Source organism: Somniosus microcephalus, chromosome 3 (genome assembly GCF_052327205.1).
Source record: "Somniosus microcephalus isolate GS21.2 chromosome 3, FLI_Smic_1.0, whole genome shotgun sequence".
NCBI classification, from domain to species: Eukaryota; Metazoa; Chordata; class Chondrichthyes; order Squaliformes; family Somniosidae; genus Somniosus; species Somniosus microcephalus.
The window spans coordinates 285722401-285742026 of record NC_140989.1 but is presented as its reverse complement, the minus strand read 5'-3'; the positions used below and the strand labels follow the sequence as shown (position 1 = coordinate 285742026).

Here is a 19626-nt window from a genome sequence, read left to right as displayed (position 1 = left end):
TCGCTGCCTGTGAAACAATATCCCAGCAAGGAGTCAATGTGTTCAGGAGAGGAGGGGAGAAAACTGGCAAGAAAGAAAAAATTGTGCATGTAAGTATTCCCAAACCTCTCAATATCCATGTTTATATTAGCAGAGAGTAACTTCAAAATAATGCAACAATGTCTTTCCCAATTTTTTCCAGTTTTCTTCTTTCCTTGTTTGAATGCAGCTCCATATTTTTACTTCAGGTTTAATCCTAGTTGGCAGGCTATTTGACCATGAAAGCTGAGCCTGATTACATTTTACGTGTTCTACTGAGCTATACACGTCAGGACTATCTCTGTTCAGTTAACTGACCTCAGCTTGGGCAGTGGTAGGGACATTATTATTGGCCTCAGCACCTCTGGGTTAGCGATGAGGGGAAAGAAATCAATTAGGATTCCTACTCCTGATTGCAATGCCACTGTTGGTAGTATGTCTGATGTCCATACATCGAACAGGGTCAGGCGCAGCTGTTGCAACCCCTATGGTGGAATAGTTCTTTTGCTATAACACTGATCTCTTGAATGAGGTAATTACCAACACTTGTGGATTAGCCCCTGCACCAGATACTGCCTTCGGAAAAGGAGGGGGTAAAGGGAGAAAATTGGATGGGAAGAAATGTAAAAAAGAATTCCACAGAAACTTCTCAATACTGTAGAACTGACCAATATTCTCTTTCAGTCAAGGTTCGCATCTTTACTTACTCTTATTGATAGGTTCTGCCATAGGAATTCCGATGCGCATGCAGTTTGCTGCCTCTGGACTGTCTGGCATGGGGAGATCTTCACAGTTTGGCAGCTTCAATCTCATTAGGATCAAAGGATTTGATCTGGCGAAAATATATTCGGTCTTGCAAAGGTCATTTTCCAGGATCTCGCACTCATCTCTGCAAAGGTCACGAGGTTTGGGTGTCGACAAGGTATTGTCGCAGTAAGGGAAAGCAAAGTGGCACAGCGAGGGGATGGCGAACTGGGAACAACGGTCTGTTAGGTGATTTGAGGTTCCAATCATTGTAAAAGCAGCTACAGGGTAAACGAGCAAGATTATTAGCTTGCTTAGTGCTTTAAATTGTTCCAATTTTCCAAATCAGTAACAGTAATTATATTAAATAAAACAGCCTGACTCAGAGCTCAATTCAAGTTTATGGAAAAATCAGAATGACAAAGATTCTTTACTAATTGCATCAACACATATTTCTTCAAGGAACTTGCAAGAGGCTCTGCTATTCCAAGAAAATGATTCTAGGACAGCTAGTTTCAATGTAAATAACTCTCTCCTTTAAATGTTCCAACGATCCCCTGATAACTCATTGGGTAAATACACTGCTGAGTGTGGAACTAAGCCCCGAAGGTCTGAGGTTTAATTCCAAGTCAGTGCTGAGTTATTTTAATTTTAATTCACCGCTCCATTCCCACTCGGACCTCACCGTCCTTGGCCTCTTGTATTGTTCCACGGAAGCTCAACGTAAACTCGAGGAACAGCACCTCATCTTCCGATTAGGCACTCTGCAGCCTTCCGGACTCAATATCGAGTTCAACAATTTCAGATCATAACCTTGGCCCCTATTTCATTTTTTCTTGTAATTTTTCCACTCCTTCCCCCCCCCCCCTTTCCTTTTGTTTCGCTCTCACACCTGGCAGCTATCCCTTGCCCTGCCAGTACATTTTACACCCAATCTCAGCCTATTACCATCTCGTCTAGCTTCTAACACCTTTTATTGTCTCTTTTTTACTTCTTTTGTTTCTTTTATTCTTTTGTCCGATCGCAGCCCTGCCCCCGATCTATCTTTTCTTTCCAGTTTTGAAGAAGGGTTCGACCCGAAACGTCAACTCAAATTTCTGTCCACGGATGTTGCCTGACCTGCTGAGTTTTTCCAGCATTTTCTGTTGTTATTTCTGAGTTATCTAATCTCAACTGGAATAGCGAGAGAAGCACTGCAATTGCCTAAAAGGTTACTGGGCTAGTGGAGGTAAAAAATAAAAATCAGCCAAGGTTCTCACTCCTGATGGCTCTTCAACAACACTTGTTGGAAAATGTGCATCTTTGGATATCAGGCTAGAAAACAAATTGGACTTGTCTGTAATGCACGCTCTCCTACTGCGGTTGAACAATGTCTAGACTTGCACATTTAGAATGGCCTCTTGGGCAGGATACTGGAAGGTGACCAGTGCCCAAGGAACCACATGCCACTATGAATCAGCACTTTACCCAACTCGGCAAATGCCAGAGACAGAATCCATCATTTACTAACTGCAGTAAAAGCTTTTAACTTTCAGTGTGACGGCAGCTTGAGGTCAGCACCTTTATCACACCAATATCTCCCATACCTGTGATTTGATTTTCAATTTCCCCTTGCATCTGTAGCGAGTCCACGTAAATGCTGCTGTTTGCGATGAACCTCGCACAGGCGATGCCCCTGTAGGGCTGACAAAAGCCATCTTCTTCAAACGTAACTCTGGAGGGTGAAAGGAAAGGCAGCAGTGAGTTTCATTTTAAAGTGTTCATTTAAATCACAACTTGATGGTCACTAGAGGGCACTGTTATAAACATCTTTACCGATTTCAAATCCAGTTCTCTTGTTGCAATATTCAAAAATCATCCAAGAACATCTTGAAAAAATTAAGTTCTTAAAAAAAATAAAGACCTTCAGTGAGCTTCTAATTTTAGCTCTTTTAGCCAGTAGAAAAGCAAAATTCTCAAGTGCTTCATACTTGCAGTATTATGTTGAGTTTCTTTTTCTTTCCAATTATTCTGCCCCCACCCCTCCCCTGATGTCACTGATTCTACTAGGGTTTGGGCCCACAAGCACTGGCATCCTTCATACAAGTGGTGATTCTTCATGACTGTATCCAGACAGTGAGTGAAGACAGGTTATTTACAACCAAGCCCAATCCTGCCCAAGGAATGTGCCCAGGGACCATTCCAAGAAATGAGCACAGAATCTAAACTGATGGTTCAGTGCTGCCTTATCAGAGGTGTCATCTTTTGAATGAGATGTTAAACTGAGGTCCTGTCTGCCTGTTCAGGTGCATATTAAAGATCCAATGGCAGGGTGTTCCCCTAGTGTTGGCCAACACCATCAAAAACAGATTAACTGGTCATTCATCTCATTATGGTTTATGAGATCTTGCTTTACACAGTTTGATTGCCGTGTTTGCTGAAATAATAATAGTAACCCCACTAGAAAAGTAACTTGTGTGAAGCATTTTGAGACAATTCTCAGAGACATGATAAAGCAATATATACGTGCAAGGTGGTTTTTCTTTCTTTAGGGGGGCCATTGGATAGCAATCATCAACAAGTACCCTGACTGATTTTCCTCTTCCTATTCCTTCTGAGGCCAATTGTACTGTTGAGTTTTAAAGATATATGAACACAGGTAGAAGGGTATGTAAATGACATGACCACCTACTGTGGAAAATAGAGAATAAACATTCAATTTGATTATGATAGCTCTTTTTTTAAAGTTGTATATGTCAGTATTGCGGATTCCCCAATGGCTTAGTGGACAAACACATTATAAAAACATAGAACATAAGACATAGGAGCAGGAGTAGGTCATTTGGCCCCTCGAGCCTGCTCCGCCATTCAAAAAGATCATGGCTGATTTGATCTTGGCCTCAACTCCACTTCCCTGCCCACTCCCCATAACCCTTGACTCCTTTACCATTCAAAATCTGTCTATTTCCGCCTTAAATATATTCAATGACCCAGCCTCCACAGCTCTCTGTGAAGAGAATGCCAAAGATTCACGACCCTCTGAGAGAAGAAATTCCTCCTCATTTCTGTTTTAAATGGGTGCCCCCTTATTCTGAAATTATGCCCCCTAGTTCTAGATTCCCCCATGAGAGGAAACATCCTCTCTGCATCTACCCTGTCAAGCCCCTTCAGAATCTTATATGTTTCAATAAGATCCCCTCTCATTCTTCTAAACTCCAATGAGTATAGGCCCAACCTTTCTTCATAAGACATCCCTTTCATCTCCGGAATCAACCTCGTGAACCTTCTCTGAACTGCCTCCAATGCAAGTATATCCTTTCTTAAATAAGGAGACCAAAACTGTACGCAGTACTCCAGGTGTGGTCTCACCAGTTCCCTGTACAGTTGTAACAGGACATCCCTACTTTTATACCCTTTGCAATACAGGCCAACACTCCATTTGCCTTCCTAATTACTTGCTGTACCTGCATGCTAACTTTTTGTGATTCATGTACAAGGACCCCCCAGATCCCTCTGTACCTCAGCATTTTGTAATCTCTCCCCATTTAAATAATAATTTGCTTTTTTATTTTTCCTACCAAAGTGGATAACCTCGCATTTTCCCACATTATACTCCATCTGCCAGATTCCTGCCCACTCACTTAGCCTATCTATATCCCTTTGGAGATTCTTTGTGTCCTCCACACAATTTGCTTTCCCACCTATCTTTGTATCATCAGCACATTTGGCTACATTACACTCGGTCCCTTCATCCAAGTCATTAATATAGATTGTAAATAGTTGAGGCCCCAGCACCGATCCCTGCGGCACCCCACTAGTTACAGTTGTGACATAGCGAGCCATCTAGACCAAGGAGTACCTGTAACGTGGCCACATGTAATATTTCTATCACTTGCTTGGGTAAGATCAGCTAAATCAGAGCAGACATTCCTGGCCTGTATAGCTTAATGCTCCATCAAGCAATGCCTTTACCAACAGGGATTCTAAAAGTACAGTATAACTTTTCAGATCACATTTTAAAGACAAAACTGATACATCTATTTCTGTTGTACAACCCATTGTACCCTATTGCTGTTACCACCTTGTTTCCTCTTTTGTTGTTCAGCCGTGGTTGTGACCTTGGGTGGAAGACCTGCACCCATCTCTGTACCAATGCTACTTGATCTGGCAATTGGGAGTTGGTCAAGTCTAGAACCAAGGGCACAGGAGTGACTGTTTCTCCAATTTTTCCTCCCTCCTTGTGAGAAAGTGACTTGTCTCCACTCAAAAACTCCTCATTGATGTGGCTAAGATGAGGATCTCGGCAAGTGATGGATTATGGGGCCTTACCACCCCTGGCACTGCTAGTGTTTTGCTACTCTGTCTACTTCAATGGATATGGAGAAATCATAGGCTGTATTTCAAATGAATTCTATTTACAATAACAGCATTAGTGGCTCATTCATTGCACCTCAGTCCCCCACAATGGCTGTTGCTATACAAATTTTCAAGCTGGGGTCTCCAAAACCCTAAGAAATCCACCAAGGGATCGTGGGGTCCCTGAAGGCTTTAGATTTCTTTATTTTTATTTTGTAGCTTTTGTCTTGCACACTGATTCCATTCTAAATATAATAAAAACATTTTCTGCAATGATGACACTGTTTCCTGTGGGTAGCTGACACTGTTCAGAAGGAGACGGTCCCTGACACAGAAAAGCTTGAAAACCACTACTATATACAAATAAATTGTGCATCCCTAGATTGATCTGTACTTGGAGTCAACATCTAAACAAGCTGCTTCAGCTGTGGAATTCACGTTGCTACAATCGGTGCTCTAGAGCTGGGGAAATTTTAGGAGTGACTTTTATGAAATACATCTTTATGCATTATGCTTATATTAATAACTTCCAAATCTTGGCATAGCATACCACAAAATTCTAAAAGCTGAAATAATTAAAGGACAACTGAAAATACCACACAGAAAAACTCTGACAGAAAAGGTAGTAATTTGGGGAAGAACTGACTCGTTTTCAACCGATGTGGATTCAACAATCACTCCCAAGCCCATTATTGTAAATCACATCTTCCTGAAATGGAATACACTAGCCACAACTGATATCAAATGTAACTGATGAAAGGATATTTCATTTGAAATAGATGTGATTACACTGGAATGTTGTAGGTATTCTCTACACAACCGCAGAAAAGAAAATGAGCTGCTCAGAGAAAGCAAACAGTGAGAAATATTTGGGCTCACAACTGGATTCTGGCCATTCCTTCTCAAACAGCTGCAAAAATCTATCACACTGTTTCCCCAAAGTAAATTAAAAAGGACCATTAAACCATCTACTTTGTCCAGGACTCTTACAGTCCAGACAATCTGTCCAATGTATCTGAGGTACATACTTGGCAACTAACGTTTCTTAAAGCAGACAGTTGGGGGAGGGGGGGAGAGGGAAGATATTTGTATAGCACCACAGAGCAGCGCCTGTAATGCTCGCCCGAAGATGTCAGCCCAGGTGTGCTGACAACGCCAACCAAACGTCCTGATGCAGCACGTCTGTTGGGGTCTTGGAAAATTTAGTCGTCTCCGCAGGTAAAACCTGGGGTGGGGGGGGAGGGGTGGCGGGAAACAGGAGGTGGGGGGATGGGACGGAACGAGCCTGGGCTAGCTGAGGCCCTCAGTAATTTTGTGGAGCTAGGAGGAGCACTCCTGCTACTCCTGGCTCCACAGAAACAGAAGCATAATGAAGTCAGCTTACCTTATTGTGTGGGTGGTCTCCAATGGTCCCTTTAAGGACTGCTGGCCAGGCCACTATAGACCCAGAAAACTGAGCGGTGCAAGGGAGCAAGCTCTGCCCAGTTGATGACGAATTTGGAGCTCAGCCCTAAAACAGGTTTTAGAATCCTAGTTTGCAAATTCAAGGGCCTGATGCCTGCTTCAGGCGAGCACCCTGCTGGACACTTGGAAGTCACCCTCTTCCAATTTGAAGCCGGTGCACCTCCACGAGAAAACAAGGCCCAAAATTGATCCGTCCCCCCACGCAAGTTTTCTGCCCAAAAAACGGTTGCGAAGAGGACCAAATCATCCCCCTTGCTGTTTCAACCCATATGTCAGCTTGTCAATGTTTCACAAGAAAAATTAACATTTTGTTACTGGGATTGGAGATCGTCAGTATTGGCAAATCAGATTGGTTGGAAAACAGAAATAACGATTGTTAGAAGTAATCAGATTGGTTGGTGATTGGGATGGAACCTGTCAGGACCATTCAGATGTTACTTTCTTGCACTGTTGGTTGTGCATGAACTTAAGGCAGAAAGATTTTAAGATGACTTGATGGTTTCTGAGAGTTGCAGTTACAATTATGTTTATTTCGTATAAAAACAGAAAATGCTAGAAATACTCAGCAGGTCAGGCAGCATCTGTGGAGAGAGAAACAGAGTTAACGTTTCAGGTCGATGACCTTTCGTCAGAACCCTGGCACAGACACAATGGGCCAAATGGCCTTCTTCCAATGTGTATGATTCTGTGATTTGTTACTATGCAGTAACGAGCACAGAGCTTATATAATCCTTATTAGAACAATCAACATCCACAGGGAACTGAGAAAAGTGATATTAATAAGGGTATAACAGATGACAAACCCAAAATGGGAGGCCACCAGAGCGAACAAAATGTATCTCCCCATCTCTGTTCCCGCAAACCACATATTTGTGCACTTCAATTTTTTTTTTTAAAAGATTGCAGTCTGTAGTGATTTTTATTTCTTTTTTGACAGACTCAAAAGAGAAATAAAGGCTAGAAATTATGGTTGGCAAGAATAGAGATCAAAAGCTTAACACTTTTTTATGGCATTCTTCTGTCCAATATTTTAATGGAGATATTAATGTATTTATTATTGCCTCTGTTAAATGGACAAAGGTTGTAAAAACCCATCAAGTGTTCATCCACTATTATTGCAAGTGTAAATTCTAACCTCATGTGGTTTAACATTTTAAAAGCAGAAAATGTTTGAAATGCACAGCAGATTGATCAATATCTAAAATAGGAAAAGAGGTGAAAGTTTGTATGCAACTCTTTTTGTTTCGATAATACTGAATGGTGCTCAACCCTTCTAAAGTTACTAAAATAAAAAAATGTCTTATTTAAAATAGTTGTAGCAGCATACTGTCAATCCAGTTAATCCCCTAGTTGCTCTGGGCTGCCACAGGCTCTGATGTGGGGACAGGTGTGATAATGAGCCAGTCTTGTCCCGTGAATGTAAAATGATTTGCTGGTTGGGATTATTGTTGCTGTGTGTTGTAAAATTTTTCGGTTTACAAATTAACTTGACATATACGGTGTTAGATTTCCACGAAAGAAAAAGGACTGTATTAAAGTTCCTACAACTATATGTAAATATTTAAAATATCACGATGATACACTAGATAAAGTGATTTAACTATGGATGAGTGTCTGGGTAAATTTGGGTTATAATCCTGGGGATGAGGAAGTTAATGGATAATCTGATTGAGGTGTTTAAAATAATGAAAGAAATTGATGGAATAGAGTGTAGGGGGAGGGGTGGTGGGGGGCAAATCGGACATTATGGGGGGGTGATTGGACATCGCAAGGGGGAATCGGCAGATCACGAGGGTCTGATCGTGTGCAGGTAAGTTTGTTGGGCCTGGAGGAAACACTCCTGCTCCTCCTAGCCCACAAGCAGTGCAATAAAGGCTCTTACCTCATGGATCCAGCCCTTCTTTCCTCCTTTTACCTGCCGGGATTCCCGAGGCCCGTTAAAAATAAAAATCCTGTTAATCTTAAAAAAAGATTTCAGTGAGCGACTCACCTTCTGAGAGCAGATTGGTTGGCCGCCCCCCCGACCTGCCTCCGTTAAAACCGGAAGTGGCCGGGTTGGGGTTGGGTTTGAGATTTAACATTTTTTTAACCTCCCACCCGTCCTTGGAGGTTAAAATTTTAAGGAATATGAAGAAAGTATGAGAAATTGAGATTTAAAGAGCTGCTGTGCCTAACAAAATGGCAGAGCAGACTCAATAGGTTAACTGGCCTACTGCTGTTCCTATCTGTAACCCCTTCAGTAATTCCGAAATCCACCTCGACTGTTTCTCAAGTTCTACAAGTATCAAAATCTTACAGAAATCTCCCTACATTTATATACCGCACATAACTACTCAGAGCTCTGACAGAAGATAAGCATGGCAACATCAGCAAGAACCATTGAGGTGAATTTCCCTTCAATTTATTGAAAGGCAGATCTGGTTTAAGGGTTGAATCTTGCCGGTGCTCAGAGGGTGGGTTCAGAGGCGGGTCCGCTGTCAAAATAGAAAAGATTGACAGCGGGTAGGAAACCCACTGTCAACCTGCCTCCAACCGAGTCTCCCAGGTGTCGGGGTCGGGTCTGTCAGCACTGAGCAGACCCGACACCAAGCGGCGGGGGAGGCAATTGACGTAATTAAATGGATTGTTAACATCCAATTAAATGTTATTTTATGCCTACATTTCAATTTGATGTGCTCCCCCATGGGTTACCCGCTGCTCGGGTAACACGTCAGCTCAGCATGTCGTGAGTGGATTCAGCATTGAATTATTTCATGATCTGACAGCTGCCAAAGTTGTATAAAAGATCCCATGTTACAGCTGTTCACTTTGAAAGCTCAGAAACTGTTGGTTACTGCATTTGGAAGACATATTGAGCTTTCTGCAGCTTGCAAGTGCTTGGAGTCAACTCTCTATCCAGTGCCACCTCATTGGAACAACCTCTCTCACCACTGACAGGTCGCTTCGGTCATCTCAACCTCATCGATAACTGAAGAACAAGAAGACCTCAAGGACAGATGGAATTCCTGCCGAGGCACTAAAGCATGGCGGAGAAGCATTACTGGCACGAATTCATGAACTCATTTCCCTTATCTGGAAGGAGGAGAGCATGCCAGGGAATCTCAGAGATGCCGTAATTGTGACCATCTTCAGGAAAGGTGACAAGACCGATTGCGGTAATTACAGAGGAGTTTCCCTGCTGTCTGCCACAGGGAAAGTCATCGCAAGAATCCTCCTCAATCGCCTTCTCCCAGTGGCCGAAGAGCTCCTCCCAGAGTCGCAATGCGGATTCCGCCCACTAAGGGGCACAATGGACATGGTCTTCACCGCACGTCAATTACAAGAGAAATGCAGGAAACAGCACCAACTGCTGTACATGGCCTTCTTTGATCTCACAAAGGCCTTCGACACTGTCAACCGTGAGGGATTATGGAGTGTCCTCCTCAAATTCGGCTGCCCTCAAAAGTTTGTCACCATCCTCCGCTTGCTTCACGACGACATGCAAGCCATGATCCTCACCAACGGTTCCATCACAGATCCAATTCACGTACGAACCGGGGTCAAGCAAGGCTGTGTCATCGCACCAACGCTCTTCTTGATCTTCCTTGCTGCAATGCTCCATCTCACCCTCAGTAAGCTCCCCGCTGGAGTGGAGCAAATTTACAGAACAAACGGGAAACTGTTCAACCTCTGTCGCCTCCAGTCCAGATCCAAGGTCGTCCCATCCTCTGCCGTTGAATTACAGTATGCTGACGACGCTTGCGTCTGCGCTCACTCGGAGGTCGAACTCCAAACCATCGTCAACACCTTCACCGAAGCATATGAGAGCATGGGCCTTACACTAAACATCCGTAAGACAATGGTCCTCTACCAACCTGCCCCCGCCACACAGTACTGCCCCCCGATTATCAAAATCCACGACAAGGCCTTGGACAACGTGGACCACTTTCCATAGCTCGGGAGCCTACTGTCAACAAGGGCAGACGTCGGCGACGAAGTCCAACACCGCCAGTGTGCCGGTCGCCTGAGGAAGAGTGTTTGAAGACCAGGACCTCAAACCCGGAACTAAGCTCATGGTCTACAGAGCAGCAGTGATACCCGCCCTCCTGTATGCCTCAGAGACACGGACCATGTACAGCAGGCACTGGAGAGGTATCACTAACGCTGCCTCCGCAAGATCCTGCAAATCCATTGGCAGGATAGGCGCACCAACGTCAGTGTTCTTGCTCAGGCCAACATCCCCAGCATCGAAGCTTTGACCTCGCTCAATCAGCTCCGATGGACAGGTCACATTGTCCGCATGCCCGATACGAGACTCCCAAAACAAGCGCTCTACTCAGAACTCCAACATGGCAAGAGAGCCCCAGGTGGGCAGAGGAAATGCTTCAAGGACACCCTCAAAGCCTCCTTGAAAAAATGTAACATCCCCACCGACACCTGGGAATCCCTGGCCCAAGACCGCACAAAGTGGAGGAGAAGCATCCGGGAAGGCGCCGAACACCTCGAGTCTCTTCGCCGGGAGCAAGCGGAAGCCAAGCACAGGCAGCGCAAGGAGCGCACGTCAACCCAAGCACCCCACCCACCCGTCCCTTCAACCACCGTCTGCCCCACCTGTGACAGAGACTGTAGATCCCGCATTGGACTCACCAGTCACCTGAGAACTCATTTTTAATGTGGAAGCAAGTCATCCTCAGTTCTGAGGGACTGCCTAAGAAGAAGACCTGCAATCTATTCCATCAGCATTGTTGCCCTTGAAAATATCTCACCTTGGTCCTCAGAATCCCACCAAGATCAGCCCCAACATCAGCATCATCGGGCACACCAGCAGCAACAACAACACCAGCCTTCTCCGCAATCACCTGATGCTGCACAGGACACAGGGCATCAGCACCCGACCACATTGCTGCCCGGGGCACCAGATATGGCCTCACCATGGCCAGATTTACTTCACTTGACACTGTATACCCTGGATGCCACATGACGCGCCAAGTTGGCATCACCCCACACCAACATCATAAAGCATCCCGACAATGCCCTAGCCATTCCTTTCACACTCATCACCATTGCCGGGGGGGGGGGGGGGCGGGGGCGGGGGAGGGAGGGGGGGGGAGGTTCCCTTATGTCTCACCATTCATTACAATTCACTAAGCCACTCCCAAAGGTGCACACAAATCTGTCCAAGAATGCAAAGTGTTGAAAATAAAGGTTTCAATGTTTGACAGCACATTACCAGAAACTTCATATGAACATTGGCTAAAACACACAAGTGCTTACCCTTGTGTGTTGTTAGTTGGTATGCTTGCAGTAGAATGAGGGTGAGTGTGAGGGGTGGCTAGTGAGATGGGGAAGTGATAATGTAGATAGAGAGGGATGGGTGGAGGTGCAAGGTAAGTTGGTGTGAGTAAAGATGTGCAGGAGTAGGGTAGGGAAGGCAGAGTGATGGGGATGTGATGAGTGGCACAGCAGGATGAGATTGAATGCGGCTGTTCAGTAACGTTTCGTGATCTACTGAGATCATTGAAAGGCTTGCACCACTGCAGCCTGGGCCTCCTGACGATATCCCTGCTTGTGTCCTCCTGTGCAATGTGCAACCAGGCTGTCTTGGTCTCCTGGGGAGGTCTCTTCAACCCATTGGAAGGGAAGAGGACCTCCCTGTGTGTTGTGACTCCCTCATTGGAGAGCCTGGGTACAGATGTGCCGTGCTTGTCAGTGTTTGCAGCACCTCAATGCTGTAGAACACTGACAGCACAACTGACAGAGTCAATGTGGCCGTGGCCCCTTTAAGGAAACCGGCTGATGACGCATCATCAAATGACGTCATCAGACCCGCTTCCTTTTAATTGGCCGGGCTTAACAAGCCCTTTTAATGTAAAATCACTTGGAGAGTGCGGGCTGCAGTAGGCAGCGGGCTGGGACCGTGACACCGACCCCGGCATCTGGGACCCACCTCAGTCGGCAAAACACGGCCTACGTGTGCATCATTGACATCACAATTATCAGCATTTCTAAGGCAAAATAGTTAAAGGCCTGCTATTTATTTTTTGTTTCCTTCCACTTTTCTCCCTTCCTCTCCTGAAAACGCTGCCTCTTGATTGAGTTCGATGGGCACAGGCAGCCATACAGTACCGCACTCACTTAAGTGGCCAATCTCCATGTGTAAGGCTAGAAAGTAGGAAATTCAGCTGTGAATAGCATCACCACTGAGCCCAGTCCTGTTCTCACCTGACATCTGCACACATTTTTCTGTAGGTGCCACTGGATAACAAACAGGAGTGGAAACTCTGCCTCATTTTCCAAACCCCCAGCTCAGGAGTCTGAGGCAAACTATAGTACCCCAACTCCTTCCCCACCCCCCTCCCCCACCAAAGCCAGTTAACTAAACAAACTAGGGATCAAATCCAGGACCTTCCTGAAACAAGATCAGAAAATGCTGCAAACACTTAGCAGGTACTTTGCAGCTCTCTGACCTTATTATTTACTTTAACAACTTCAGACCATAACTATAGCTCCCATTTTCTCTCTGGCAGGAAGCGCTGACAATGTGAGGTGGTTATGCTAGAATTTCAGGGAATGGGAGCAAGGACTGGGTTGGTGCTTGGTGCTGTCAGAACACTGTGCTGGTCAGGCAGTTTGCACCCTTAGTGTTGACCTGCTTTTTTCTTCTACCAGGCTCCTGGGATGCTGGAACCTGTTCAGTTTTGCCAGTTTTTCATGTTTCCCTTTCCACCTACTGAACCCCCACCTCTTTAGCCATTCACAAACATCCTGTGTCTCAATATGTCCTTTATTTCTTTGATTTCTCTCATATGCCTCCTATTGTCTCTGGCTAACATCACTTCTGCCTTTAACCATCGCTTCTTCTCTATTTAAGCAATTTACTAGTCATTCTATTTCTTTTCCTGTGTGGGTGCTTTTGTTTCTTTCTTTTCCTTCCTTCTTGTTCTATTTCTTTTTAAATGCTGCTCCTCCATAATATCTTCTAGATTTGATGAAAAGTCCATACCTGAAACGTCTTGTTTGCTTTCTCCACAGATGTAGCCAGACCAGTTGAGTATTTCCAGCATTTTCTGTTTTTGTTTCAGATTTCCAGCACCTGCAGTATTTAGCCTTTTGTTCTAGGGTTTTCCTAGTCGGTTTGGCTTTGTATATACCCACTGAGCCATCAAGGGAGCTGATCAATTAGCATTTTCATGACGCTAAACTTGCGCTTCATTGTTTTCCACTGTCCGATTAGATTTTACTTCTGGTGGCATCTTTTAAAACCGCAGACATGCCAAAGTGCAATACACTGGAGGCCATGTGCATTGTGCCATGGAATGGTAAGAAGTGGTTTTGTATCCACACAAGGTGAGTTCCTGATCGCAGCAGTACTACTGTGGGAAGATGTGGGACTTCCCAGCAGGAAGGAAGAGAAAACTGGAAGGACGGAATCAGCCCCAGGCCACTCATGCATTGCTCCTAGTGGATGGTTTTGCTATAGCAACGGCAGAGGCCAAGGAGCCAAAGGTCTGCCTATTGTTTAGATCAGAAACAATAAGCAGAGCGGGGGCATTCAAAAGGGAGAAAACACACTCACTCTCAAAAATAAATAAAAAGCATTACAGTGCTGTGAAAAAGGAAGGCATAGCAACTGATTGCTGGCATTGACACAGGCTTCTCTTTCAGGGCACACAGTCTGATATCATATGGATAAGTCTTCACAGAATTAAGCAAATACTCCATGCAACACATGACTCAATTATGTTTGGGCTGTCTGTGGAAAGCAACCAAACCAGGGCTGAATAATGGAGGTATAAGCATAGATAAATATTCAGAAGTTTTCCACAACTATTTTTGGGGTACTAGGAGAAATTCATTGTACACGGTCTGTGGAAGGAGGGGCCTTAATGGGCTCAGTCGCCTTTTCCTCATTCCATGATTTCTTATGTTTTTTAAAATTATATTTCTCCTCAATTTTTTTCCCGTTCTCTCCTGAAGGCACTTAAATGCTGGGGCATAGTTGCACATATGACCTCCAATACCTTGCCCAAGTGACTGTTTATTATGTATAGGCCTAAAGGATGAATGTCAGTTATTTATTTAACCATGTGAATGTGGTCTCACCAGACACCCATAAATACACACTTTCTAACAGGGGTCACTGGATGACAATAAGGAGCAGGAACCCTAGCAGATTTTTTTCTCCTCCTCTTAGCCCAGGAAGTGCTGAGACTAATTGCAGCACTCTGCCTTCACCCTGGTTTAGATTAGCTAACCAAGCATAAGCCTGATCAAAGGTTGGTCTGCATGACTCAGTTCCACAAGAAGCATCACTTTATCAGCAAAGCCCTCTGGAGTACAGTCATTTACTAAAGAAATGTATAATACTATCAAAAAATACAGATGCCCGACAGCATAGATTCTTCGGGAGTCAAAACGCCCGGAGATTGAGAGATTGTGGGTTTTAACTAGAACCCAAATCAAGAACTCTGTAAATGTTTACATTGGATTGCATCGGTAACTTAACAGGTACTAATTCACAGAAAATGCTGGAAATACTCAGCAGGTCAGGCAGCATCTGTAGAGAGAGAAACTCTCCTAACTCCCTCTGGACCATGACCCCACGACCGAACATCAAGCCATCGTTTCCAAGACCGTCACTGACCTCATCTCCCTCTGGAGATCTTCCCTCCACGGCCGCCAACCTCATAGTTCCCCAACCCCACACAGCCCGCTTCTACCTCCTTCCCAAGATCCACAAACAGGACTGCCAGGGTAGACCCATCGTTTCAGCCTGTTCTTGCCCCACAGAACTTATCTCTCCCTATCTTGACTCTATTTTTTCTCCCCTTGTCCAGTCTCTTCCCACGTACATCCACGACTCTTCCGACGCCCTCCGCCACTTTAACAGTTTCCTGGCCCCAACCGTCTTCTTTTCACTATGGACGTCCAATCCCTCTACACCTCCATCCCCCACCAGGATGGCCTGAGGGCACTCTGCTTCTTCCTTGAACAGAGGCCCAACCAGTCCCCTTCCACCACCACCCTCCTCCACCTGGCTGAACTTGTTCTCACATTGAATAACTTCTTCTTTGACTCCACTCACTTCCTCCAAATTAAAGGTGTTGCTATGGGAACCCGCATGGGTCCTAGCTATGCCTGCCTTTTCGTGGGATATATGGGACATTCTTTGTTCCAGTCCTACTCAGGTCCTCTCCCTCACCACTTTTTCCGGTACATTGATGAGGGTATTGGTGCCGTTTCTGCTCTCGCCCTGAACTAGAAAATTTCATTCACTTTGCTTCCAATTTCCACCCTTCCCTCCCCTTCCTCGACTTCTCTGTCTCCATCTCTGGGGATAGGCTATTAACAAACATTCCATATAAGCCCACTGACTCCCACAGCTACTTGGACTACACTTTCTTCCACCCCGCTTCCTGTAAGGACTCTATTCCATTCTCCCAGTTTCTCCGTCTCTGCTCTGACGATGCCACCTTCTATACTAGTGCTTCCGATAGGTCTTCCTTTTTCCACAACCGAGGATTCCCCTCTACCATGGTTGACACGGCCCTCGAGTGTGTCCGTTCTATTTGCCGCACTTTTGCTCTCATCCCTTCCCCTCCCTCCCAGAACCATGATAGGGTTCCTCTTGTCCTCACCTTTCAACCACATTCAACGGATCATCCTCCGCCATTTCCACCACCTCCAGCATGATCCCACCACCAAACATATCTTCCCCTCACCTCCCCTTTCAGCATTCCGAAGGGACCGCTCCCTCCGCGACACCCTGGTCCACTCGTCTATCACCCCTAACACCCCTTCCCATGACACCTTCCCGTGCAAGCGCAGGAGATGCAAGACCTGCCCTTTTAACTCCTCCCTTCCCACTGTCCAAGGCCCCAAACACTCCTTCCAGGTGAAACAGTGATTTACTTGTACTTCTTGCAATTTAGTATACTGTATTCGCTGCTCACGATGTGGTCTCCTCTACATTGGGGAGACCAAACGCAGATTGGGTGACCGCTTTGCGGAACACCTCCGTTCAGTCCGTAAGGTTGACCCCAAGCTTCCAGTCGCCTATCACTTTAATTCTCTGCTCCACTCCCACTCTGACCTCTCCGTCCTTGGCCTCTTACACTGTACCAATGAAGCTCAACGTAAGCTCGAGGAACAGCAGCTGATCTTTTGATTAGGCACTTTACAGCCTTCTGGACTCAACATCGAGTTCAACAATTTCAGACCATAACCTCTGCCCCTATCATTTTTTTTCTCTCTCTCTCACATGGCCGCTGTTGATGATTCTGCCATGACTCTTCATCTAAGGTCATCTTTTATTTCTTAACTTGTCCCATTACCATCTCCTTTTGCCTCGCACCATCATCCCTTTTGTCTCTTAATCTCTCCTGCCTTCCATCCTATCACAGACCTTCGCTTTTGTTCTTTCCTCCCCTCCCCCCTTTCCCTGCCCCTACACTTGCTCAAAAACCTGTTACATCTCCAATTTTTTCCAGTTCTGATGAAGGGTCATCAACCTGAAACATTAACTCTGTTTCTCTCTCTACAGATACTGCCCAACCTGCTGAGTATTTCCAGTATTTTCTGTTTTTATTTTCAGATTTCCAGCATCCGCAGTATTTTGCTTTTGTAGGTAATAATTCACATTTGTTCTGAATCTTTAGCTATCCCAAATTAAAACATACAATGAGAGACAGTGAACTGTCTCATATCAAACAATATCAATATTGCAGTACACACATGCATGGTCTGCCTGAATGGAATTAGTTCAGTTCTGTGGCAACGAACCCACTGAATCCTAATTTGGCTGGTTAGTTATTTTTGAGTCACATTCTACACTACATTAATTTGGAGAGTGGGCATGTGGGACAGTAGCAACCTTTTTTTTACTCTATATTAAATAAATGAATAGCATGGAGGCGTTTGGATACATCCAAGGTTAATTATGAAGAACTGTTAATATCATCCATCCAAATAGGCCTGAAGCATCAGTCAGGATTAAGCGTAGAGTGCCAGGTTGAGAAACTTGAAATACCTGTTGCAACAAGGCTGGAGATTGGAGCCAGGGAATCTGAAGTAGGCATGGAGGTAAAACTGCAAAATGCATTAAAATGGTTATTCAAGGATGGTCAGGGAAACAGTGAAGGGACGAGGCTTGCTCAAGTACATAGTAAGTAAGGATTGAGTAAAAGCCATCAATCCTGCTCATTCCATAGACCATGTGCAATCTACTCTAACCTAGGGGATGGTTAGAATCAATAGTCCCTGATCAACAAAGGTAATGTGTGTCTTTCAAAACAGAATATATTTGATTCTTTTTTCCAGTGATATATTTAGCCCAGATCTAAGAGCCCAGTGTTCTCGATTATAATCTCATTAATTGGAATGTACCAGAGAATCACCAAGAATAGAGTCCTTTGATGCATCAGCTGCACAAATGTATTTCAACAAAGCCTGTAGCTCATCTATCATCAGTGGAAACTGCTGAAAAATTTCAGCCAGCCTCCTGAGAATTAGGGTCAAATCAGAAGCTCCAATGAATTATACACCGTGCATTAAAAAGTCCTTTTTAATCCCTTCTTTTAAAGCGTGGTTGATTTTACAAAGTTGGTCTGAATATTTGCGTTTCTATTAACTAATTGACGACCATGTCGCTATTAAAAATTCAAGGTTTATTTACAAAACCACCACACGGTAAATGTACTCTTCCCAATTTGTAGTGCAATAAAAATTTATATTTAATATTAATATTGTACAATATGAAAAGGGCGTAACCTGAATCCCAAAGACATGCATATTCCCAGTCTAACCTATTTTGCAATCTGCCAAAAACAATCAGGAATTTGTCCCTTGCCACGGTACCAAATCTCAACCTACTGCTGACTGCTGATTGAGCAAACAACTACAAGCTAGAAGTCTGTATATGGTTGGCAGAATGCCCTCAATCTGTTATCCTCAACATAAACAGATCCTGAAACTCTCACTCAACAAGGCTGAAGTAGGCACAAAGCAGTGTGACTCAATGCTAGCGTATGCAAGCACAACAGTCATTTCAGCTCTTGGAAGAAGGTATAATGTCTCTCGTCCGCTCCTTCTCTTCGCAAAGATATAAAAATACACTGCATGGTGATTCTCTCTATCCTACTGCAGCTAACTTCAACTGTTTTAAATTATGAACCATTTTTGCAGTAGGGCCTTTTTGAATTAATCAACACAAGTACAAGGCCAAGGCTCATGATAGAGAACACCACTAAGTTTGAAAAGAGTGGGCTAGAACATTAGATAAATAGTGGTGGTTAGGTTACATTAAACTTGAGTTTTAAAAACCTGCAGATTTAGGAAGAAGGAAAGCCTGAGGGAAATAAAGAGCTCCATAGTTTTCAGAAGCTGGGAAAGATCGAGTTAGAGTACGAGACAGTCCAACAAGTCTTAATTTCAATACAAATGATAAATAAGTTTCAAATATAAAGTCCTGAAGCTACTGTTTCAGCTAATCATGACTGCAAGAAACACAGGGGTTGAAATGTTCTCTTTTCCTTGATGCTGCCAGTATTCTTGGTGGAAAGTTGGCTGTATTACTCTGCCTTGGCACAAAGTAGTGATTTTCTTCCCCTCTAGTTTGGGCACAAAGAACGTCAGTGGTATTCTGTGAAGATCATTCAGCACGCAGATGTAAAGCTTTAAGGGAAATGGATACAGTATGGCTTGCAGGTCTAATGTTTCAGGCTTATTTGTGACAAAGAAAAATTTACATAATGGCTGATTCTGTGGCTCTCAAAATACTGCTTCCCCGCAAAGGAACAAAACTTGAGTCCCAGCTGGTATTTCAGTAAAATGGATTACTTGGCTGAAGCAGCGAGTTTGGATACTGACCGAGTATAGAGCCATCGAGAGTGCAAGCTGAGGAATTACCTGTACAGAATATCAGGCACTATCAGGGCTGGAGAGCAGTGAGCTAGCAAGCAGTGTTCTCCTGTAAGTAAAGAGTTCGATTGAAATGAAGCCCAAGACTTACCCTTAATCAATCCATGAAATAGTACTAATATTTTTTTAGTTGTGTTGCAATGATGGGATCAGCGTTTGAGAGCAGGA

At 44.4% G+C, this 19626-nt stretch overlaps 1 protein-coding gene across 2 annotated transcripts in view; it reads right to left on the bottom strand.

Annotated features, from left to right (window-relative positions):
• Window positions 1–19626, bottom strand: part of ror1 (receptor tyrosine kinase-like orphan receptor 1) — a 358993-nt gene that overhangs the window by 23514 nt on the left and 315853 nt on the right. For both annotated transcript variants that reach the window (XM_085982693.1, XM_085982694.1), the window contains exons 5-6: window positions 2349–2476; window positions 726–1043 (exon numbers count right to left, since the gene is read on the bottom strand). In XM_085982693.1, the coding sequence (XP_085838819.1) occupies window positions 726–1043; window positions 2349–2476 (446 nt within the window). The remainder of the gene's footprint in view (window positions 1–725; window positions 1044–2348; window positions 2477–19626) is intronic.